The sequence below is a fragment of the Sebastes umbrosus genome, chromosome 7 (assembly GCF_015220745.1).
Source record: "Sebastes umbrosus isolate fSebUmb1 chromosome 7, fSebUmb1.pri, whole genome shotgun sequence".
Classification (NCBI taxonomy): Eukaryota; Metazoa; Chordata; class Actinopteri; order Perciformes; family Sebastidae; genus Sebastes; species Sebastes umbrosus.
Window position 1 is genome coordinate 10,377,333 of NC_051275.1, and position 26,020 is coordinate 10,403,352.

Below are 26,020 nucleotides of genomic sequence, written 5' to 3' on the forward strand. Positions count from 1 at the left end.
ACCGTGTTGACGTCTTTATTCTAGAAAAAGTACTTTTGTACAGTCAGTCTCATAGTTGATTTGTCTTTTTGGACCAGGACTCCACAATGGAATGAGCTGCAGCCACCCTTCAACTCCAACCACCCGTTGGTGTTGGCCTCGGACCTGGTGCAGTATTATCAGTATCTTCTGGCTGGTAAGTGCTCACCAAATCTCTCTTTTTTTGTGTTCATTGGTTTACACAAACAAATGTGTTCACAGTATCAAGTCATGTTCATATAGAATGCAAAGTAACATTTCAGGGAAGTAAAGATGCATATTAAGTCAATGGAATAATAGAAGCCAATACAAATCAATGCAGATTCACTTTAGGCAGCTCAAATTGAAGTGAACATGTGTTTCAGTAGTCAGCTCATTGGAATTGTGATAAAGAAGGTAAATATTATGATAGTGCTACAAGCATACAATAAAGGGGGTTTTAGGACCGGGCTCTCGGTTCCTCGCCACTTCTGAATTTATTTCGATTAGGTCTATCCAGTTGCGTCCAGAGGCATTTTGGCCGACGCTTGTTGATTTTTTGGAAAAAAAATTTGGAAATCAAAAATGAACTGAGAGGTTCCAGACAAATTTGCATTTGAGATTTGGTCTGGCGACATCAGGCTAGTACACTGCTCCTCTCAAAGCCGCAGATCAGACATGCGGATAGAAACACAAAGACTGACCCAGGTTTCATAGAGATTGTCTAATTTTTCTTCAAACTGATTTTTCTACAGAATGATTTGAAAGATACTATGATCACATGAAGATCCTACATGTTGTGGCTTTAAGATTATTCTGAATATTATGATGGCATATTAAAAGAAGTACGGACAATGTAGAATCAACCATGAAAAAATAATAAATAAAAATAAAGTAAGTCCTTTGTCTTGGAAATTTCTGATAAAATCAACATTTCTGCTAAACATACTTAAGCTTTTTCTTTTATGCTTAATTGCTGACATTATTTTCAGAGATTTCAACATTTTTCATTGAATATTAATGCCAAAAATGCTATGCTAAGGAGTTTATTTTTTCCCCTTCATTCTAATACACCATTGTCACATTAACTCATAGTATTATTTGCAAAACATATTGATATTGCTACTAAAGGGAGTTAGGTGTATTTGCATGTACTGCATGTACTGTTTTGTTTCTTACATGTATGCATCAACATATAGGAAAATACAGGTCTCTGTATGTTTTGGTTGCACAGGCTAACATAGTCATGTATTTTTTTTCTTTCTCTATATGTACTGTATGCATCATTAGTCAAGGGGGTGACCCCTATTCCCCGCTGATTTTCCGTGTTGACTGTGTTGAAAGCCAGTCCTCAGCCTCTTATTGGTGCCACATGCTGAGAAGAGACTTCTCCAGTCAGCAGCCATAACATTTCCTTTCTCAAAGACTTTGATGAAAGATGCTTCCACCATTTCTACTATTTCATATCTGTTGAGCCCTGTCGAAAAGTCATTTCCATTCTTCCGTTAAGGCTGCTGCATCTCGAATCCTTCCCTTAGACGGCTACGCTGCGTGCCAGCTTCGGGGACATGCTAACACAATGCTATAAGATGCCACACTCCGACCAATTAGCTGACACCCTAAACTCCCTCTAATTCAATAACAAGTACAGAGCAGCGAGCACTTTAGGTCGCCCTCTGAAAGGCCAATTCGCAAAAAGCACAGAGTGCACACGGATGGCCACACACGGAATCAATCCACCCCCCTGGAGTAGGCTGGCGTTTTGAGCTAACTCCATAATTATAAACACACAAAATCTGTAATTAGCTCGTGCGGCTGCTCCAGGGCAAGTGGTAGCTGTGTTTACCCTAATCTCTCTACTCGTCTCCGTTGACTTCTGCAGCGCTCCCGGTCTTACTGGTAGGATATTTTCTCAAATTAGTGCTAATGGTCTCTCCTAGTGTCAGAGCGATGAGGACACGTTGGAGTGACGGGCATGCGCCTCAGCTTATTCCACCATTCTCTTTGCCAGCATGGACAGCGGAACAGGCTGCATAATGAGAGAGATTCATTGCATTAACATTTACATCCAATTAACAATAGCCAGATAACACCGCCGCGCCTCTTTTATTCCCCAAACCAACCGAGTGTGAACCCATGCGAGGTCATGACGCTATAAACATAATTGTTCAGCCCTCTACCCACTTCGTGTGCTCCTTGCCATTTTCCCTCCGGGGTCAGCGTCCTAGACACCACCAACGCCGACCCAGTTGCTCTTGGAGTGCAACCTTCCATTTCTGCGCTTTTTGCGGCCGAGCGCAAACTCTCAACATCCTGTTCCTCAGCATGCGTCCCCCTTGCCAGCCTTCTCCTCTCCTCTCTGCTGATTCCTCCAGGGCTTGGCAGCGCAAGAGAGAAGTGATCCAGGAGAAAGAGTCGATTTGACCTTAGGATGAATTACAGCACAGCCATACGCCCCTTGTCCAATTGCCTCTTGCTGTGCACAAAGATCATGCCGCTGCAGACAAAACTGAAAAGACACACAGTTCTTACTTGCAGAACAAATTGTGCTATCTAGGTCTAATTTACATTGGCGATACAACCATCGAGAACAAGTAGTAAGAGAGGAAATGAGGCGAGAAGGTTTTTACTAAGAAACAGTCAAAGAATCCGGGTAAGAAATCTATATTAATATTCCCTTTACTCTAATTGGCTAATGGACAGATTGTGTCTCTAAAAAAGGTGACACAAGGCGAAGAGGTGGCAGCGCTTGATTGACAGGCCATGCTCTCTGGTCTCGTGGCTCTATATTGGATGACCCAGGCTGATTAAAAATGCAGTATGCAGGGAAAGGAATAGGAAGGGGAGAGGAAGGGCCGGGGTCAGGCCAGACCGGAGCCTCCAGGACGGGATGATAAAAGGCAGCAGTGGCGCCACTTCATGGTCACTATCTCCACCTGTCCATCTGTAGCAGCTACTGGCAGCACTCAGCCTTGCAGAGGACAGCAACGTGCAGCGCTGCCTTGGAGAGATAAGGGAAGAAAGAGACGCACATTATACAGTATACTCACAAATAGAGGAGATGCTGTAGTACGATCTGGCTTAATAAAAGCAGTCTGGAGCCAAGTTTTTAGTGTTTGGGGAATCCTCTATTGCAGGATTCCTGTCTGTGTCTCCAAAAGTACCCATTTGTCTATTAGGCACTTGCATGAATGGGGCCTTTTCTTTCTTTTGGCCAGAGGTGTTGGAGCTGAGTAATAACAGAAGGACTCCTCTAATCCCTTTCATAACAGTGTCTATACTTTGATGAATGTGAGGTTTTCACACCCTCATTAGCTACATTCAGACGTTTTATTCAGAGTGTGTTCTTTCCACGTATGATTTATTTTGTATATTTACCTAGCTGTCCGCAGTATGTTTTCCAACACCTCGTTCCGCTCGCCGCAAAGTCGCTCTGAAGCAAACAAACCTGGTGAATAATTTACCACCTGGATATCTGGCTGGCTCCTTTGAGCCTGGCGATGATGGCAGCAACAGAGGCTACGCTTTTTGGACCGCAGCCCTCTCCTCCCTACCTGTCATATAATGTGCTAATTGTGGAGACTGACTGACTGGCTGGCTCGGCTGCTCTCTTGGGACTTTGAGGCCCGTGACAGGCCAGCCACAGTTGCCTCGTCAATAGATCTAATTGCTCCGAGAGAGGGGCCAGAGTGAAGGCCTTGGAGCATCAGGCATTTGGTAAAGAGAAACCGTGGCGCCATGACTGGGTCAGTAATCAAAGAGAGGCAGAGAAAGGATGGGGTAAGTGTAGCGCTGGCTGAATGAAGGAACTGTCAGTCAAATACGCCTTGAATGATATATAATGACTAAGCTATCCCAGTCTGTCAGTATGCCAGCACCTATCTGCCAGAGTACTACTCAAAAGAGGAAAGTGAGAAGAGAGACAGGTGGAGCAGTCGAGAGAGAGCTTAGCAAGTGAAATGTCTGGCAGCAGCCAAGTGCGGCAGGTCAAAAGAAGAGAGAGGAAAAAATAAAAGACGAACAAAATGAATCTCTAAAAAATACAAATGAAAGAGATAAAGGTGAACAGAGCAGCCAGCCCCAGACAAGACGGCTATCCTCTGTCCACCATGCAGCCAGCTCTCCAGATCTATCAGATTGTTAGCCCCTTATCTAGCCCTGGAGATCGGCCTGTCCGGCCCCTTGGCCCAAGGCTACATCAATACCTAGGCGGCCTTTGTTCTTGTTCTGACTCCCTGCTCCACTGCTTTGGCTAACAGGCCACTGGCCACCGGCCTTCAGCACAGCAAAACACCACTCTCTCCACAGTCAATAAAGACCGTGACACAGACAAATCTGTTCCTCTGCGATGCAGGGAACATTGTTTTTTTTGTTTCTTGCTTATGTGGGTATGCAAGCACATCATCATCATCAGGGTGGTTATTAAAGAAACGACCAACAAAAGCAAATCATTCATCCTATTCGCTAACAAGGCAGTTATGTCTGGGAATCATATAGTTTAAGCTTATCTTTGATGTCAACTATCATAAGCAAATTGTTTGTGCGTCACGGCTCTTTTGATAACAATATTTGTTTTTATTAGGTCTTATAATTACATAGTCATTTCTTTCATTTCTTCTTTTTTAGGATTTGTAATACAGACACATTCAGAAAATACAGTCACAGGGATACTCAACAGACAAAACATCGTATAACACAGACTTCACTCATCCCTAAACACCCCCAAAAATGCATACAAATATCAGAATGTAGAACATTTTCTGGAAAATCAACTGTTTATGAATGAAATAAGCAGCCAAGACTCTCTGTTTTGGGTTAATCCAGCAGATAAAATGCCTGAGAAATACAGATACTTCATCACATCAATGCAAAATGTATATAGAAACATACATACCATACAGCAATCCGGCTTATTGGTTTACAGTGATGCCCACAAGGAGCCCATAGATGCAGAGATACCATGATCAATGGTATGGAAAAAGCTCTGATGGTAAAAAAAAAATGTATATCTCCCGGTTCATATCGTCATATTGTCCAACCCCATGTCAGAGACTTATTTATCATTTACATCAATGACTTTTTGTATGCATTACTTATTTCCCCCCATGGCAAAAAAAAAGCTCAACGTCTGCCACAATGCAATGTGACAAAAGTCATCCAGTGACACATGCAGGAATACATTTCTTTAACAATGCATAATTGGAGCCACAAAGGCATTATTAGCATTATTATTTTACATTATTTGTCTAAAGTGGATTGAATTGATGCATATCCTTCCTCATTCCTCTGTGATCATTTCTAAGTAATGATATGCTATATATGCTTATTCTCTGATGTTTCTTCAAATCCATCAATAACAAAAACACAGTCATTACTGTGCCTATAGCCATACATTCGGACTCCTTTCTTGAGTGCAGTGCAATAAGTTTGCACTTAAAAAAAAAAATGGTTTCTGTGAAATTGCATTGACGTTCTGTCTTTTAAGAGCCAGTAATGAGCGGTGTAAAAGCAGAAGGCCAAATGGCTGGCTAGCCGGACACTAAGATGGGTAGATAGGACTGTAACTGCCCGGGTCAGTCTGGCTCCTGACACACACACTAACACTCACACACACAAGGAGGGTTGCGTTTTCGCTTGACCCATGGGGATGACCACTAGCTCTCCACACCGGAGCCTGGCTGTGACTCTGGCCATTGAAAACCCCCCCTCTCCACTGGAAACCTGATCCAGCCAGTCCACCAACTGCTTCAGAACATCAATAATTAATTAGGGAACAGTTATTGGCCCCAAGGGTCAGAGAGAGAGAGAGAGAGAGAGAGGCAGTGGGAGTAAGGGCAGGGGTAAGAAATAGGGGAGTCGTGATCTTGTTTAATAAGTAACACAACACAAGCTTTGTTCTCTCTTTCATTTTAAAACAACATGAGGACCCTTCTCTCTCTCTCTCTCTCTCTCTCTCTCTCTCTCTCTCTCTCTCTCTCTCTCTCTCTCTCTCTCTCTCTCTCTCTCTCTCTCTCTGGAGCCCTATAGCTCACTCTCTCTGCATGGTATCTGTGGGTTATTAAAGGGTCATTTCACCCAAATGACAAAAAAAAAAAACACTTTCCAGTTACAAGTGGTATCTTGCTCTGTAGTTTTGGTTTTATCTGTACAACTTTTAGATGTCACTGACATGTGTTTGCCTCCACTGTATATATACTGTATGTACATACATACATGGGTGAATGGAATAGTTGTTGATGTGCTCATAGCGCTGAAACATTTCAAATTCCACACAAGCACGTCTATCCCTCCAAAGAAATAGTCCCAGTGAGATTTTGCTGTTGAACTTTAAAATACATTTTTCAGTAGCGGTGAGGACCACAGACTGTTTCTATTTACCTCTTTTGTTGTTTTTTTGGTTGGGTAGAAGCAGAAATATTAGAGATAGACAAATGTTATGTTCATATGGATGATAATTTTTGAAACATTTTCTTAACAGATAATCGACCCTCGTTAACCGATTATTAACCGTTAATAGACGAGATTAGTGCCTCGCATGCAGCGTAGCGCCAGCTGCAGCGTGTGAGCACAACAGTCAACGGAGTCCCCAGTTCACCATCAGGAGAGCTACGATGCTGCGTTCACTGTCTCCAGTTCACCGTCCGGTAGCGTTAGCAGCCATGGTGCTTAATGTCGGTTAAACGGTTAATTATTAACATCCCTAAATGTTCAGTAATTTGGATGAACTAACCCTTTAAAAAGACTAAAACATGTCTTACAACAAATTCAATACAATAATGTAGCTCTGTGGTTTGGCTTGATGTAGTACATAGTAACGTGATGATTTAGTTTCATATCATAGTGAATTTAATATTTTGGGGGGTTTGGACTGTTAGTCAGAACACACATGCAATTTGAAGACATCACCTTGGGTTCTGAGGAATTATGATTTGCTTTTTCTTATGTCACTTTTAGATTTAACTGTTACTCGACGGATAAACTGATAATGCAAATATTAGTGTATTTCATTTTGAATGTATAGAGGTATATAAAGGTTGGATTAGAAAATATCTGAATGGATTAAAGTCATTTAAACAAATAAATAAAAAAAAAATTAAAAAAACATCACACAATATTTTGTTCTTTTTCCAGGCATGTGATTAACCTACAGGGATGAACATTGTATTTCAATGTCAGGCTAGAAGGCTGTGAGATATTTTCATGCGATAATATTCTCCTGATAAATATTGCTAACTATTTGATAACTTTTAGTTACAGAATTAATGCTTTTTAACTTTCTTTCCCATTTATTCTCTGTATTCCTTTTCATATCCTCATGATATGAAGACAACCCTAACCCTACAAGTACATTACAAGTACATAAAGGACATTTTTTTCTCCACTTTGTCTGGTTCAGTTTTATCTATTTCTCTTAGTTTTTTCTTTGTTGATGCATTTTAAGTTTCTGTAGGTGACACTTTTTTCTCTGTCTGTTAAGCTTCTGTGGCTGCTCGCTCTACCTACCCAGTCCTTTTAAAAATATTCCTTATTTTTCCTCAAACGCAATTATACACACAGGGAGCACTACTTCAGAAGCCGGTGTAAGAACTGTGCAGACCCAGTACTTTATAAGGGGAAATGAATGTGTCGGGGTGAGGTGGGGGCGGTCGGCGGTTGGTGTGACATTTCGTTACAGAAGTGTCGAACACCAAACTACCTCCATCAGGGGTGTATGAACACCTGGCACGTGTGTGTGTGTGTGTGTGTGTGTGTGTGTGTGTGTGTGTGCGTGTGCGTGTGCGTGTGCGTGTGCGTGTGCGTGTGCGTGTGCGTGTGGACAGAGACAGAAGTGCCTCCTGTGCTCCAGATGTGGACTTGACAAGTTTATTAGCCATTCCAGTGTTAAACAAACCCCATCCCCGAGACAGAGAAAGTCATGATTCTACACATTAGGCCTCATTCTCCACGGCTGCTTATTCAAGCCTGCAAGAGCCCCATCTGTCTCTGGGTCTCTCTGTCACTCTCTCTCTCTCTCTCTTTATAACACACACACACACACACAGTTTCTCTTTCTCTCACACTTTACTGTACACTTGCTTTATCGCACGCACACTGTCATGCACCCGTATTCCCATATGAGAGAAAGAAAAACATGTTCTCTTTTACTCACTAGTTTTTGATCTTACAAAATAAGACTCTCATATTTGCCCGTCATTAAAATTTACATTTGGACAGTCATTCAATAAATTTACAGTATTATATTTGAGCACAAAATAACTGCTGCCACTGACTTCAGCCTGCCTGTATTGGTATTGGCTGTCAAAGACCGTATCAGTCAAACCCTAACGACTCTAATAAACTAGTTGTCAGTAATCATTTTCTTTCACAGGATGATTTATGTAAATAGTTAATGGTAATATGTGATTCACTCCCCTGCTTTGACTACTCAGTCAGCTTACTGATATTTCTCTCTGATAGCTGCTTCAGTGTCATATTTTATAATGTTGGAGGCCTTACACTTATTTTTTTTTAAGAAAATCATTATGTAGGAAACATTGAATACTTGATTTTAGAAATACGTTCTGCTTGAAGACTAATATGATAATGAACACCGGCACAAAATATTGTCATATATCTTCAAAATATCAAATGTCATCATGGGTGTATAACATCTTCTAATCGTGCGTGTTCTTTCAGCGATGCCCCCAGGAAGCCCGGGCCCAATCACCCGTCACGAGTCGTCAGACAGCCTGGCGTCGGACCACAGCGGTCAGGAGGACGAGGAGTGGCTCTCTCAGGTCAGACCTCTACCTTAACCAACATTACGGTGACATTAAGTTAGTCTGGGACAAGCAGACGGGTGATTGACATTACCTGACAATCAGTGAGATCACACTCACAGTTTGATGGCTGTGGTCTCACAGCTTACTTTGTTGGTTTGGCAAAACATACTTCTGGTTGTTAAAGAAACTGAAGAGAGTTTGACTGTGACTCTGATTGATTTTTTTTAATATCAAGGTTCAATGTTCATGTTGTTGTTATTCTACAACACGACAAAATGCGAGTTGTAGTCTGGTGGTACGGCAGCGGATACTTCTTTATCTCTTTCCAGGCAGCAGCAGGGTGAACGGGCTGTTGCCGGGTGGGTATTGTCTTTTCGCATCCTGTGGACTCTGCACAGGCACCTCACTTCACTGATGCTCGGTAGATGGGTACCAATGATGTTCTCGGCTGTTTTAACCACCCGCTGCAGAGTCCTGGTCCTGGACCGTTTGTCATATTTACAGTCAGGATTGACTGCTCCTCTAAAAGTGCTCTCCCAGTATAAAAAAGAGGTATTCATTAGGGTCCAGCATTACAAAGGCACATCTTTCATCAACACATCAACATTAACAGTTGAATTGTGCAGGAGTTTTTGTGTTTGTTGTTGTTGTTGTTTTGTTTTTTTACACTTGTGAAACCACCACATGAAACCAAATGTGCCTGACATAAAATGGCAGACTACTCATTGCTGTAAATGGGATTCAGAGTGTATAATGAGTTCTGACTGTGAGCAGCCAGTGACCAGAGTGCCTCTAAAACTTTGGCTGTTGACTCATGGCAACAGTTCTAATAGGCTTGTCTCTCAGATGGGTAAATCCACTCTTTTAAGAAAGAAATAGAGTAAGTAAAGTAAAGCGGCAGAAATTCATATTTTACATAAGCAAAGATCAAACAAGTATGTGTAATAGAAAAAGGGGTAGTTTTGCAGTGATGAACCCACAAATAGTTATTATCGTCTCTGCAGTTCCCCTCAGCTCTACGGAATTTTTTAGCCTCTCCAGCCTCGTCTTCATTGTTTTGGTGTTCTGGCCCACAACTAAATAACTTAATTGCAGGTTTAAGGAAATTATCTCATCAGAATTTTTGCCCTGATTTGTCAAGATTCTCTCAAATTCCAACTTCGAGAGTTTGGGAGGACAAAATTGGATTGTGGCTTGGACATGCCATCCCCCCGTCCCAAGTGAAAAGTATGCCTTTTGATATAAAATTGAGAATTAGCAATCCAAATACCAGATCACCACAAGGATTCAGTCTTCAATTTATTCTACTTTTACGTGATCTTGTCTGTTTATATTTGCACAAACAGTATTTGGATCCTAATTCTTTTGATTCCTACTTATTTACTCGTCTTGCTTGGACAAATAGGATTACTTACTTTGTGGCTTCCTCCTAATCACAAATCCCACATTGTGCTGAAATGTTCACAGTATTTGGTCGAGGCATGTTAGAAAAATCTAGTACACACACCTTGGTCTTTTCAGCTTGGTTAACCCTCATTGCACTCATCTCTGGTGTCGACAGGTAAGGCACTACATTTTCACCATCAATAATTCCACTGCATGCATAATTGATTGGTTAAAATGCACCCCACTTAGCTTGCAGAGGCCCTGGTCCATATCTGCCATGATAGCTTGCCAGGAGCAAAACTATCCATTGCACTAACCTAGATTTTTGGCGACTTCCTGTCAGAGCAGTGGTAGCGATGTACAGTATTCTTCAGTGGTTGGAGATGTAACAGTACAGCTCTTCATACCGTAGCATGTTTCCTAAGATGACTTTGAAACACCTCTCATGGAATATCAATGAATTTGGGATAAAAGGACCAAACCAAAGTTATACACAGGTTTGTAGATCAGGCATACAGGGTAGTTTTCCAGTCCCTCCATTGTATATAGCTTGGTGGATTGAGAAATGCGAAATACGTATAGGCTTTGTTGAATTACAGTCTGCCTTGTGGATTTCATTATATCATATCAGTGACCTTCATTAGATTATCAGCAGGCATTTTGGCGTTGAGTTGGGATTTAGGATTGATCGGCCATCCCCTAATGAAATGTGAGGTTTTTGGCCCCCCATGTCAGTGCTTCAGCTCGCTGTGACATCGTGCCATTTGCTGCATGTCATTGTTAGTTGCTCTTCAACTAGCTGTCAGTGGACAACAAAACCACCTGTCCTTACACCTCCAGTCCAGCTCCGGTCTCGACATCTCATTTGTCAATTCTGATGTGATGGAAAGGGTGTGACGTACTGTAGCTCATAGCAGTTGATGGATGGTAAAATTGTAGTCTGTCCTAATACATGAATAAATGCTTTCTAGGACACCGTGCATGACGACATCCCGTCATTATTTGTCCCTAACCGTAGATTATTTTGTGTTCATTGTCAATGTGTAAAATAGATACCACATACTTTATTTTTTTCTTTCGGAAAACCAGGCGAATTGATGGCTCGTGCTCCTTCACATCACGGCAATACAATATAATATAACACATATTTGAGACGGTGAAGGAGAGCAGACACGAGTCAGTTGTGCATACAGAGGTACTTAAAAAACACAGCTTCACAAATAATTCCAGTTACAACAAAGATATGAAAACCCTCCAAATCATTCGGAGAATGTACAGATGCGTCGTTGTTGTGACCTCTGGTGCCGGTTGGCTATAGGATGTAGGAATATTGTGAGACAATAGAATCATTTGCACCACTTGTCATTTGAACACTGGCTAGAACTCATGTCCAATGTAGCCAATTAAGATGTGGTATATCCAGAGACCCAGGCTGTTAAAGGGATAGTTTGGTTGTTTTGAAGTGAGGTTGTACGAAGTACTTATCCAGAGTCAGTGTAATACCTACAGTAGATGGCGGTTGGCACGTCCCCAGCTTGGAGAAATAGACAGGAGTACCAGCACATGAGCAAAGCAATGTACATGTGGATGGGAGCAGCAAGAATCCATATCAAAGAATCAATATCAGTTTAAGTGTTTGCTATATTTAGAATATTTTCCAACGGAACTGAACTGAAAGTGAAACTTATCTGTACTGTTTTTGTCAACTGGGGCTGTGTTCGAAACCGCATACTATACTAGTAGTATGTACTGATTTGGCCAAAATGTAGCATGTAGTATGCAAACAAAAGCAAAATCTACTGTATGCTAAAACAAAATACCCGGTTGTCGTACTGATTCGGAAAAAATCTCCAGTATGCATCGGACCAGTCTACCTCGCCTACTGTATCCCACAATGCAAAGCGCTGGACCGGTACAGGATATGGTTACAACAAACACCAAAAACGGCTAGTTTTTTACATTTTTCGTAGCTATTTCATCACTAAATTCACTTCTGAAAAGTTTTGAGGCGAGAAATCAACTCTGTAGATTTAGAATGTTTACAGTTTTACGATATTAGATGGTAAATTGAACATTTGCTCCAACGTTTTCGGAGTTTACAAGCTCCATAAACTGCTGTGACAGCTAGCTGGCGCCCGCCGGGGTCGCCACCTCGCCAGCCGGGCGGTCACGCTCACAGACCGCTATAAGCTGGCTGGAGCTCTCTAGAGACCGGTCTGTAGATGAGGGGCTTTTATTTCCTTGTTGATGGATAGTTTGTTTAAATATCACAACACTAATGTCCATTATAAATAACAGGAACCTGCGTTTATCTGCATTTTTGGAGTTGAGAAGATCCACAATCGCCCGCGGGCTTAGCTCGCTGGAGAGCCTGCCAGTGACGCTCACAGAACGGCTACAGAGCAGCTGAGTGGAGAGGGAAAAGGAGAGGGAAAGAGCTGCCTCTGACGGGGCAGAGAGATACCTTCTGAGACAACATGACCCTTTTTAACATTACTCTAATATCTGTAGGGAGATCAGTCCACTGTTTTGTTGCTGTAACTGCTGTAAAGCAGTTTTGTTTTATATTTCCCGTCTCCCCTCGTTGATGATCCTGTTTGTCTCACTTCACTATGAGCTGTTAGAATAAATAGTTTAAACCTGCAGTATCTTATAAATTAAACAAACATAACATAAACAACAAAAACTAAGTTGTATTTTTCGATAATATTGTAATAGTGGTACGAGTTTGTTTTTTTGTCCAGTGCTTTTAAGAGCTGGTTTAAAGGCTAAAGCCTGGTCTAGCATACTTTAACTGTTTAATACTGCATACTACCCAGGAACACAGTATACAGTACATACTGCATACTGCATACTGCATTCGTCAGTAGTATGTAGTACAGCCAGAGAGTTTCGAAGAGACCATGAATAAGTTTCACTTTCAGTTCATTTCCCCGTCTGAAAGGGTAGGGTCTGAGGATAGGTTGTGCTGCTGCCCCCGTCCACAGCAGCAGATTGCTTTGCTCCTGAGGGCGTTGTAGCAGGATGAAATATTGAAGGTGAATGCAGATTCAGTTAGTTACCTGTAAGCCACGGTTAAAAATTAACCAGTTCGACATTCATAGTTCACATGACACATAACCATTATACTGACACGTTACCTCGATATACTTTACTTACTGTTTTACAACCTGTTTATGTGTGTCTGTAAGCTATATAAATAACCTACATGCATGTGCATATACATTTCTACATTGTTAACTTTCAGTTTATCCATTTGAAATAATGTCTATCACAAATTTATATTAGTTTATTTTAGACATTTTTATATTTTAGCCCTACATTTGGACTTACACTACTTTATGTTTTAGATTCTCAGTTTGCTTTTACTTGTGGGATTTTCCTTTATTTATTTATATAGCAAAACCTGCGTACATAAAAACCAGGCGCGTGCATGTGATTAGAGCGCACAGGACAGTAAGAGGAAAGAAAATGAGGAGAGGAAAAGCATCCTCGCGAGAGAGCACGGGGCTCCACCATCCCTACACACTCGCAAGTCAAGCTGACTTCTGAAACTTTGGAGGGAATATGTAGGAGGGGTGGAATAGACGGTGGCTGATGTCTGTCTCCGCTCCTTTCATCGCACTGACATGCCAGCATTCCAGCCCGACGGTGCGCAAGCGTCGTTAACTAGCCCGAAAGTTAACGGGGCTAAAGTTCACGCTCATTAATTGCAAACGGATACATTCCGTTCACCGTTAACACCGAGCACATTCAGTGAATGCTCTCTTTTAACGCGTTCATGAACAACACCTGACTGTCAATGCATTTACACCTTTATTTAATGAGGTAAAGCCCACTGCAGGTATACAGGCTTTACATCTGCCTTGACGTTGACCAGTTGGATGTTTGTGAGGAAAAATAAAAAAAGTATGTTGCCCATTAGATAGCTTGATCTAGCATGCCCAGTTTAGAGAGGGTATATAGGCTGTAAGGGTAATCTGAGGCAACATGTCATCGGCTCTGCCCATCGAGATTGGAAGGGGAGCGGGATTTGGGGGTTGACACTGTTGACTGTAACATCTGGACCTTCCATCCCGCTGCAAAGAGAGCACACTGGCAGCTGTTCAGCTGTACGGCTGGGCGTGACATTGATGGTGTTAACTGGCAAAGCACACACACACACACACACAAAAGTGACAACCTCCATCCTTCCTTCTGTGGCCTAATTTGCACAGCTGTGACAGAACACCTATATCTAAGCGTGTACGGTATATGCATATATGTGTGTGTGTATAAACACACAGAAGAATTCAGACAGTGTAAGCTCTCACTCTCGTCTGAGATGTTGGCACCTGGCAGACCCGAGTGGAGTGAGACTGCGAGCTGAGAGCCGGGCCGAGGTGAGAGACGAACACGTACGAAGTAAAGATAATGAAATGTGAACGGTGAGACACCAAGAGGCGTGTTAAGTGCTGCAGGGAGTTGAAAAGTCAGAGTTAGCGTGGGAGAGCAGTGAAAATGGGGAGTCCAAGGCAGGAGATGGTTAGTCCATAAAATTCAAGGCAAAGAGGAGATGGAGAACGGAGGAGGCAGTAATAGTCCGATGTTTATGAGTCGTCCACTCCGTAGTCCTCTCCTATCCTACTTTCAGCCAGCATTAGTGCCACTCAGCTCAGGCGCCCATGGACCGCCTGCCATGCCAGCGCTGTCTTATTCTCCCAGTTGGCCTCGCCTCAGCCTCGCTGCCATGCTGTTGCTAGTGTCACACTTCTATTAACCCTCTGGGAAGGCTTCCCATCATGCCGCCAGCACTCCCAACACACACAAGATCTTGACAAGTTCTGACAACATCCTCAGACTTTCAGTGGGTTCAGGAGTACAGCGAGCTTTTAGTTGGATGTCATGTAACTGAGTTCATACGAGTACTGTATGGGGTGAGTGTTGGCACATAGATTGACACCAAACCTACCTGCCAAATCCACTGATAACTCCTCAAGAAAACTGACTCTGTCCTTGACTAACTGTTGATGGATTAGTAGAGGAGAGTATGTTTAAAGAGCGGTACAGATGTTTTTTGGATGGCTCTGTCGTTTTGTCGGTCGGTCCTCAACTCCTAGACTGGAATATCTTGAGAACTATAGGATTAATTGCCATGACATTTTGTTCAGACATTCGTGGCTCCCAGTTGATAAATCCTTGTTGATCGCCTCACTGTTACGCCACCATTATGTTGCCCTATGTGGTTTTGAGTGAAATGTCTCGATAACAATGGGATGGATTGCCATGAAATGTGAAAAACACAGTCATGCCACCCTCAGGATGAATTGTAATAACTTAAATGATTCCATAACTCTTGATCGAGCACCACCATCAGCTGTACTCTGTGTTTAGTGTCAGCTAGCATATGTTAGCATGCTAACATGGTAAACATAGATAATGAGCATGGTAAACATTACTTTTGTTTATGACCAAATTCCTACAAAACTAATGACATTCCCATCAGCCTCAGCTGTATTTGGTGTATCTATCAATCTATTAACATGAGCATTGCTCAGAGATCTTGGTCAGTTATGTTTAAAAGACTAGAAATGATTCTCTCTCCTCACTAACCTTTACTTTTGTGTTCATAGGTGGAAATCGTGACCCATACAGGGCCCCACCGGCGCCTGTGGATGGGCCCCCAGTTTCAGTTTAAGACCATCCACCCTTCAGGCCAGACCACAGTCATCTCCTCCTCGTCCTCAGTCCTTCAGTCCCAGGGCCCCACTGATGTCCAACAGCCCCTGTTGGACTTCGACACAGACGACCTGGACCTGCACAGCCTGAGGTACTTTGACACTATCAAAAATAATCTGCTCAGTATTAAAAACCTCTGCTTAGAGCTGCATTAGGCTAGATTCTGATATTCAAATACACATGATGTTATCTAACTAAAGAAAGGAATCTCTGTCTATGTGTCCTTCATATATCTCGAGGGACACTCATCCAACGCTCTTCACACTTGGCATGTGTATTGCTGGGGACCCACGGGGATGCTTTTTCGAATTTGGTGCCATTTGGACACACATTCAATATTAATAAACTTTGAATAAATAAGCGAACAACATTCTGTTCAGCAGGGAGGGAGAGGGAGGCTTCAGGGCTCTGCAGACTGTCCAGCATGTCGTCTGCAGCGGTCGCTTTTGCTGCCGAATCCTGGATTTTTGCCTGCTAAGGCTACATGAATGCTCGATAAGGTGACGACCGAACTCTTCTTCACTTCCCTGGAGTTAAAGAGCAGTTTTCGACACCGCTGCAAGCGGCACTTCTTTGGGGCCAAGCAACCAGACCGCTCCGAAAGGGCACGCGCCCCGAACGGCGAACGCCACCTGGTTGTGTTTTTCTCCTGTGATTAAGACTGTATTTTCCCGGTGTAAGACTTGATACTAACTTATAACACTAATAATGTTACTGCCAGCAAAATACCTCTGCTGATTAAATCCATGCTCTACTTTATAACCACAGTGGTTATCTCAAAGCAAGCGACTGATACGCCTATTTGGAAATTACTTCAGCTAATTTTATTTCACCGGTGTTTCTGACCGCGATTAACCGCAACCTTGGAACTGTCATGGCGGTTTGCAAAAGATACGTATTTATTTTAACAAAAAGGTTGTCAGAAATTATCCTAACAAGAGCATGTATATGAATGTTATTCTTATAATCATCTATTTCACCACAATTATCCCTCTGGTGTAGACAGCTTTACACTTAATCACATCAACAGAAATCCCCCCCCCCCATGGGTTCCTGGAACCGGATCCAGTCAAACAGCCATCTGATCTGATCTGATGTCACTGCGTGTGTGTTGTAATGTACATGTACATGTATGTGTGCAGGATCCAGCCGGTACGTTCAGAGCCAGTCAGCATGCCCGGCTCGTCACGGCTGGTGGCTGATCGTAGAGGGCAGTCCAACATCATGGACACAGGATCAGGTAGGAAACTTTATTGGTTCAGTCTACTGTATTTGAATACCTCGTCTTCTGCTCTGTGATGCAACTTAGCTTTTTCTATTTCACCATTCTCCTACCTGTTTACTCACATGGAGATCATTCTACTCCATCTACCTTGCCGCAGTCTCTCTCTGTATCCCATCAATCACATCAGACGAGACTGTCAGACTCTGTTGTGGTGTTGTCTATGTGGTCCATGTTTGAGTCATGTTTAGGTATACTTCACAGTCAACACTATGAATTTCCACAAAAAAGTTAGATACATGAAATAGATGTTCCAATTATCAGAAGAAAAGGCATTCAGACCAGGTCTCAGACACTAGTAGCAACAAGCAGTCTATGCCATTCTTTAAACTTCCTGTATTGACCTCTCTCAACCACATCAACTTAACAATTGAAGTCTCAGTGTTAAAATAATACAACTAAATTGTCTAAATGTTTTTTACTAAGTTGATTAGAACCAAAGCAGTTGTGCATTTTTAAAAGAATACTTGGAGATTTTGCCCATCTTAGCCTTACATAATGAAAACACACAGAGGCCTAACTCATTCATATGATGACCATCAGCTGTGACGCTCCATGCAGTCATTTTATATATAGAAGTACACCATGTTATGCGATAGTAGGCTCGTAGCCGACTCCAATCTACCATTCAAGAGCACACCACGCTGAGAGACAGTGGGCCTAACACTATCAATACTGTATGAATGATAGGACTTTAGCGTTACATCAAAAGAAAATCTTTTAGCAGTTGCTAAAGACCAAGAACTTTTTAACATCATGGTGCCAAGACTTTGTTAAAGTGCAAAAGTTCCATCAAGTATCATACAAAATGGCACAGTGACTGAGGCACCTGCAAATGTCTTCCCCTGTTGAGAGGCCATTGAGGGACTTGGTGTACGGCTTGTTTCCAGGTTGTAGCTAAATGTAGACTGCTCAGCTAAAAAATATGAGTTAACTCTGAATTAGTTGAAAAACTAAACTGACTCTGTTGTTTGAATCTCAGTCTTCTTGCGTTGAATAATGCTAATAGCTTTTTTAGTTAACATGATATCTGCTAAGGACCTATGGTGCGGCGACTACTATCACTATCCTAGCACATAATCCACTGTCACTTCACTTATTCTAATGTGTTAGCACTTAAACAATGAAGATGAACAAGTGGGAGATCTTAAAATACTGGGTGTGTTCTTTAGGCGTGTTACATTGAAGGTTTTTTAAACGTGCACTAACATCACATGTTAACAAAACATCCTCGAACTTTTTCATTCATTCAACTTGTTTTCTTTTTGATATTTGTATTAAATATGTTTGATAATACATTTACAGAGTCCCTATAGAGAAAATAACATTTGTATAGGAAAAACAAAAATCTATAACTTTATAATGTATATATTTATATACTGTGCATATTACTACTTTTAACTTAACTACTACTACAAGTACTCTGGTGACAGCCTTGCTGTAGTGAAATGAGAATGAGTTTAATGGTAAAGAGATTTCCTTTGCTGCTGTCTAACACCAGCACAATCACATTCAAGTGGATTACAAGTAGTCTTTTACAGTAGCCGTTCAGCAGCTTTGCTACGTCCCATCATGCGGAGCTGTGAGCGTTGTGCTGCAGCCCTGGTTTGTTTTCCTTCCTATTGTTGTGTGCACCGTGCCCGTATGCTGTAATTAAATAGACTGTGATTGTTTGAATAGGCCTGTAAAGTCTATCAGCCATTGAACACGATTGATTTAGTTTCAAGTGATTTTGATGTCCTCTCCCCGTCTCCTTTAATCTGGTTACGATGTTAGGCTAATCCAATCACACACAGATGAGAGGATTTCCCCTCTAAAATATGTCTTTTACTCTCAAAGTATAATGCTGTTACATGGGTCTTGTGAGTGTGTGTGTGTGTGTGTGTGTGTGGATTATGTCTGGTATTTACTGCCTGTGTGTGGGTGAGCGAACCATCACTTATTGCGTGACATTATATCCTGTTGCCTTTTGTTTGATAAAGGAGATAGCGGAGCGACTGTGGCGTCTGTGGCATTATCTGCTGTGTCTTGTGACAGAGACTTCACTCATCTGATCTGCCCTGCCCTGCCCTCACTCTGACAGATAGCCACTCCTGGCTTTTTCACTCGGGTGTCAAGAAATATTTGCAGCTTGTGTCACAAATAGTTTCACATATCTGATGGGAAGTTTTTCTTCTCCACCTTTCTCTGCTTTTCAACACATGCCAAGAGGTGTTTTGCACCACACACGACTGTAATAAACAGATAAACGTAGATATGGTTTGACCATTGTTTTGTTTACCACATTTTTTTCTTTTCAACTGAGCACAGACTGGTTCAGGCCATCATTCATCCACTTCCAATATGAAAGCTATTTCACAGCTTACCTCAGTATATTTAAATGACAATGGGTTCTATGGATACCCACACCTTTACAGACATGCCCACTTTATGATACTCACATGCATAATTTTTTTTTGCATATGCTACAAATGTGTTATTTTTGGCTATTCTAAAAATGGTGTATTTGAATATTTCTGCATACTGGGGTCCATAAACAGCCTTGGAGGTGAATAAATTGGGTATCACTGTAAAGCTGAGCAGACTTGGGGATCCAATGAGCCCAACTGTAGTCATGTGTGATGATGTTAGTCCCCATAGTAGCCATTTCACATAGTGAGAACTTGACCTCGCTGTATAAAATGACCTGTGGTGACCTCTAGGATAATCACAGCCTCATGAAACTTTACAGCCACAAACTAGAGACCTAGAGCATTCAGAGGATGGATGGCTTTCCTAGCTAGATTGACAATAATAAGGGGGGTTTCTGAGCAGTTTCCAGAATCAAAAATCCAAATCCAAAATCTCCAAATGTTCAAAGGTTTTGAAACCAAATAACAGCATGGCGTTTTTATGGTGTTCCTCAGGGTCTCGGTGTCTTCATGTGGTATTCTGGAGGGATTATTGATCATTTTTTATCAATTTGAGTGAGAAAAAAATTGATAAATTTAGCACCAAATCTGTGTAACAAATGGTATCAACCCACAAATTGCTGCAACAACTTATGATACATAATAGAGTATGATAATGACCATCATGATATTCTAAGCCGTTATACATTTTCACAATTTATTTGAATTCATTCATACATTGATTCATATTTAGAGGTTAATACATTTGATCCAAATTTAGTTGATATATTCGTAGGTATTCGTTCTTGTTTTTCCGTGTGGGTTTTTGATTGAGAGATTCATTTTCCATATTATAATTTCTTCAGAAGCTGAACTTTGATTGTACATTTATGTTTCATTATTAATCCCAAGGCAGAGGTAAATGTAGACTAGTGGGATGAAGACTTCCACCTTCAGCGATTAAACTCAACACCCATGTGTCTGATCCCCTGACCTACGCTTTCTTTCTCCTCCATCTCTATCTGTATCCTTCCATCTGCCAAAATCCTATCAGTGGTTGTTCTGTCTCCAGCCAGCGTCCTCTGTGTTTTCAGTTTCTTAACTAACTGGTTCAGAGGAGAGAGAGGCAGGAGGACAGAGCCAGGCGGAGGGATGGAGGTGATGCTTATCAGTGTGTGTGCGTAGGGAGGGTTCATTGTTGTGTCCTGCCACTGCCGTGGCGCCGTCTCTTATCACACACACACATCACTTTTGTCTCACCCTCTGAGAAACATGCCTGTGTGTGGCAGAACTTACCAATATATGAGTTTGAAGGCCTATAGCAACTGTTTCTTTTTGGGGAATTGAAGCTGCAGACAATTAATGCACCTTTAAATTTGACCAAACCCTGGAGTAAAACAATATAGGTTAAAGTAGTTTCATGCATTTCCACTTGTGCTTATAACAACACAGGGGAAGCTGATAACTGACATTAAGGTGTTGAACTGAGGTTGACACATTTCTGAACATGTTGTAGCCTTTCTGGATTAGCTGATAGTAGATTTTGAAGGTTGATAACGGGAACATTTTTGGGCTTGAAGCCATCAGAGACGGTGATATTTAGCACCTTCAGAGTTAAGCATTTTCATGTCAGTGAATTCCATGTTTAGTGATTCCTAGTATATCGCATACAGTTTCACATACAGTAGGGCTGAGGGAAAATAGTTTGGTATTCTTGTATATCAGCTTGAAGTGGAATCATATCAGGAAGAGATGAAAATGTCATGTTATCAGAGTTTTGTCTGATATAATACATAGCAGTTGAAAGCTGTTCATTGTGTTAAACATCAACTTGAGCATGTAATATTTAATCTCCTACACATATAGGATATCATACATATCAGAGCATACAGAAGGGATAGTTTGGTTGTCACGCCCCCAGTTTGGAGTACCAGCATGCGAGCAAAGCAGTGTACATGTGGACGGATTCAGCAACAAAACAGACACCTAAAAGAAAGGCTCACCTAAAACAAATCAATATCAGTTGAATTGTACACTATATTTAGAATATTATCCGACAGGTTACTGAACCAAAAGTGAAACTTATCTGTACTGTTTTTGTAAACTGGCTTTGAAGAGAGCAATTTCAATTCAGTTCCCCGTCGGAAAGGAGAAGGAAAGGGCTGTCTGATGGCAAGATAAAGCTGTGAAAATATTCATACACTTTTTTTGGGTGAGCCTTTCTTTTAGGTGTCTAAAATACGTTTCGCTGCCGCCCCCATTTACAGCACTACTGTACATTGCTTTGTTCCCGTGCCGGTACTCCTGTCTGTTTATGCAAACTGTTGGCGAGCCGACCGGCGTCTACTGCAGGTAATACACTGACTATGGATAAGTACCTCATACAACCCTACTAGCTTTGACTCATTTTACAATATTAAGTGTGAAAACTGACTTAATTTGGCTCTTAGTAATTACCACAGTTTTGTCTGTACATACTGTATCACACTGTTTGTTACTAACACATATATATCAGTCTGATTGTAAATTTTTAGCCTTCCCTTACAAAAAAATGCACATGTGAAGTGCATATTATCACATGTGCATTATATGTGAATTTCAGTGACATGTAAAATGTTCAAAAACCAAGTATACTGTGGATTTGTTACACTATCCATCCATCCATTATCTGTAACCGCTTATCCAATTCGGGGGATAGGTCTCCAGACTGTCAGAGGGCTGGCACATAGAGACAGACAACCATTCACGCTCACATTCACACCTACGGGACATTTAGAGTCAACAATAAACCTGCATGTCTTTGGACTGTGGGAGGAAGCCGGAGAAAACCCAGGCTGACACGGGGAGAACATGCAAACTCCACTTTATATGTGATGAATGCGCTTTCACAGACTATTCTGTAGACACACTGCTAATAAAGCAGTTAAAGTTAGATGCATGACATAAAAGCCCTTGGCCGACTCGTGTCTTCCAGCCATTTCTATTAGAAAAGAAGTGTTTCCTTCAGAGTCCTCGGGCCCAGTGAGGCCATAAAGCCGCAGTTTTCCCTACAGTGACTCACTTACAGTCAGTCAGTCTCCCCAGTGTCTGCTCCCATCTTATCTCAGCCCATACACTCTGCTTATCTCTGCCTTCCCCGAGGTGATGGGATGCCATCTGCATGGGACGCACACGCACACACACAGACACACACACACACATAATGTATGCTGTACAGTGCTTCCAGTCATGGCTTCTTGACTCAGCATATCTGTGTCTACGGAGGGGACAGAGGAGCCCAACACCAACGCTACTGTCTCACTTTCCACCAGCTGCAATATACAGGATCAATGTGTAGCTGTTATCAATACCCCATATCTGCACCCCAAGCCTTGCTTTGGGGTGTGTCTCTCTCTGCTGTGTGTGTGTGTTTGTGTGTGTGTGTGTAGAGGCAGATTCCATCCTAGCTAGACTACACAGTGGCATTTTGTGGCCAAGGAGGTCAAAGAAAAGGAGACAGACCTGAAAGAGAGATAACAACTGCAAGACTGAAAGAACGAGTATTTAATCCTGTGTGCATGTGTATGTGCATGTGCGTGTGTACGTGAGTGTGCACTGATAAATGTCTCAGTCCCCCTCCACACTAACTGTAGTTGTGTTTTGACTCTGCAAAGAAAGCCACCCTGCTCCAAAACAGGAAATAACAACAAAAGCCATGTCTGTAGCATCAGCCATCTTGTTGTTTTTGTTGTTGTCATCTTCAGTGTGTGTGTGTGTGTGTGTACTTACGTCCCTGTCTCCGACGCCCTGTCACACTGTTTGTCTCCAGTGTGTGTGTGTGTGTGTGTGTGTGTGATTTATCTGTGGCAGTGAATCAGTGATAGTGTGTTAGCTGGCGGCAGAGCAGAGCAGGCAGGATGAGATGGAGCTGGCTTATCACAACAGGCTGAAGACACTTTAGAGAGCTACTGGACTTTGGCACTGGTTTGTGTGCGTGTGTGTGTGTGTGTGAGTGCGTGTGTTGGGGTTAGCGTGCTTGACATGTATGACCAATATAGGATTCTGAATTCTTTTCATTCTCAGGGAAAACAGTAAATGACAGTTTTAGGAGTAAGGTTCTGAAATAAGCGTTAGTTAATAGGTAATAAAGCCTTTATTAGATGCTTATTAACATCAATATGTTAATAAGACAATATGTGTTAATAATGGCATTATAAACACATTTGTTGTTAGATTATAAGACCTTCATAAACACTTAATAAGAAACTTGTTAAGAGTTTACAGACGGCTTAAGGAAGTTATTAAAACCCTTATTAGTTTCTTAGAATTGTTTATAATAGCATTACAAACACATTTATTTAACTAACTTACCTATTATATTATTATCAAACCTTTACAAACCTTTTTGTTGCTTTATTGTGCATTTACTAGCAGTTAACAATGCACTTATTAAAAGTTAACTATGCTTTTGGAAGGAAGTGGATCTAAAGAAACAATATATGATATTTACCTCCTGTTGATAGATACTGTAATCATACTAATTTAAAGGTCTGTTTGAGGCGATGTTTTACAGAACGTTCTCTTTGTGGCCGTATGTTGCTCGCCATTTACGTGAAAATGATGCTTCAACGCTAAAACATATTTATATGTATTTATATGTAATACTTTACTCACATTTGATCAACCTTGACAACATGTAGTGCTTCTTCCAGCTGCCTAAGAGGCCATGGTTCGAATATTTAGCTGCATCCAATAAAGCCAGAAAAAAATAATCCTAAATAATCTTAAAAGAAACTGTTAATCAGTACATAAGAAAGGATTTATTAACTTTCTCGCTTTAGATGCAGGACCTGCAGAAAAACATGGATAACTATTAATATGTGCATAGTTAACTGCTAATATATGCATAATAAAGAATGTATTACTATTAATAAAGCATCAAAAAGGGTTAGTAAAGTTTTAACAATGATATAATAGGTGAGTTAGTTAAACTCAATACATGATACATACATACGTGCTTATAAATGTCTTATAATCAACAATAAAATGTTTATAATACTGTTATTAACACTTATATAGTCTTATTAACACATAAATGTTAATAAATGGTAAATGGACTTGCATTTATATAGCTACTTTCTAGTCTTCTGACCACTCAAAGCGCTTTACACAACATGTCAGCATTCACCCATTCACACACACACACACACATTCATGCACTGATGGCAGAGGCGTTTATAAAATCGAAATACTCATGCAGACCTCGATTGGAAGCAATTTGGGGTTTATTATCTTGCTCAAGGACACTTTGACATGAGGACTGGAGGAGCCGGGGATCAAACTGCAGACCTTTGGGTTGGTGGGCGACCCGCCCTACCTCTGAGCCACAGCCGCATCGTATAAGGACTTACAAGGGCCTGATGGCCTATTAACTAACCTATTAATCGCAGAACCTTAATAGAAAGCGTTACCTCTGTCTCAGGTTGCCCTGCGTTACATGTATGTGTTTACTGTATGGTTGCCCTTTGTGACTTCAGTCTATAGTGTGTCAGTCCATTAGCAGCATCCTGTAAAACACTAAGTTAATCAGTGTGGGATCAGCAGCTATCAGCCATTAGCCACATCCAGCCCACATTATCACAGCTCACTTACCTTCACCCGCTCTGTATTCCATGGATGTGTGTATATCTGTGTGTGTTAGGCATGCTGTGGTAGTCAGTGTTACCGGTGTTAAGCTGTGTTTGGGCATATGCCAATTACGTTACTCTCCCTCCGCCCCTACCATCGTTTTGCTCTTTGTTTTTAATAGAAACAAAATGCTTTTAGTTCATATTTGCGTATCAGCACCCACGTTTAACAATAAATAAAACAAAGCCTGTTATCAATATCTAGTCAGATGAGGGATGCTACAATCATAAACTGAAAGTGTCGCAGCACAGGAGAGTTGACCGACAAGATGATGGCGGAGGATTTGGTGTCAAAGCGAAAAGCAAAAGCACCTACTGTATTTGGCAATATTTGGGATTCAAACCCAATTCACCATTTGTTTTGTTCAAAGTGTAACCTATTCTGTTGAGTTGCCTCTTAGTAAAATGCTCAGAGTGAATTTAAGTTCCCTCTGGTAAGCAGTGATGTAGTGTATATGTATATGTCTATAGGGCTTTTATTGTGTAAGGTGAGAATGGAAAGCTGTAATGCTGCCGTTGACAGTACGGGAGCAATAAAGAGTTTGCCATCTCGGTTCAAACTATTTCATAAGTATAGGCGCAACTCGGCGGGGCGGCTGTGGCTCAGGAGGTAGAGCAGGTCGTCCTCTAGTCTGAAGATCAGCGGCTCGATCCCCAGCTCCTTCAGTCCACAAGTCGAAGTGTCCTTGGGCAAGATACTGAACCCTAAATGTCTCCCAAAGGCTGAGCCGTCGGTGTGTAAATGAGTATTTAGATCAGATTCTGATGGGCAGGTTGGCTCCTTGCATGGCAGCCTCTGCCATTGGTGTATGAACGTGT

The 26,020-nt window shown here is 41.6% G+C and overlaps 1 protein-coding gene across 3 annotated transcripts in view; it reads left to right on the plus strand.

Annotated features, from left to right (window-relative positions):
* bcas3 (BCAS3 microtubule associated cell migration factor) overlaps positions 1–26,020 on the plus strand; it is a 355,427-nt gene that overhangs the window by 111,775 nt on the left and 217,632 nt on the right. For 2 of the 3 annotated variants that reach the window (XM_037774551.1, XM_037774554.1), the window contains exons 19-22: positions 78–175; positions 8,674–8,774; positions 15,758–15,954; positions 17,006–17,103. In XM_037774551.1, the coding sequence (XP_037630479.1) occupies positions 78–175; positions 8,674–8,774; positions 15,758–15,954; positions 17,006–17,103 (494 nt within the window). Of the gene's footprint in view, positions 1–77; positions 176–8,673; positions 8,775–15,757; positions 15,955–17,005; positions 17,104–19,127; positions 19,347–26,020 lie in introns of those variants that run through there. The other variant, XM_037774552.1, reaches the window with a different exon arrangement.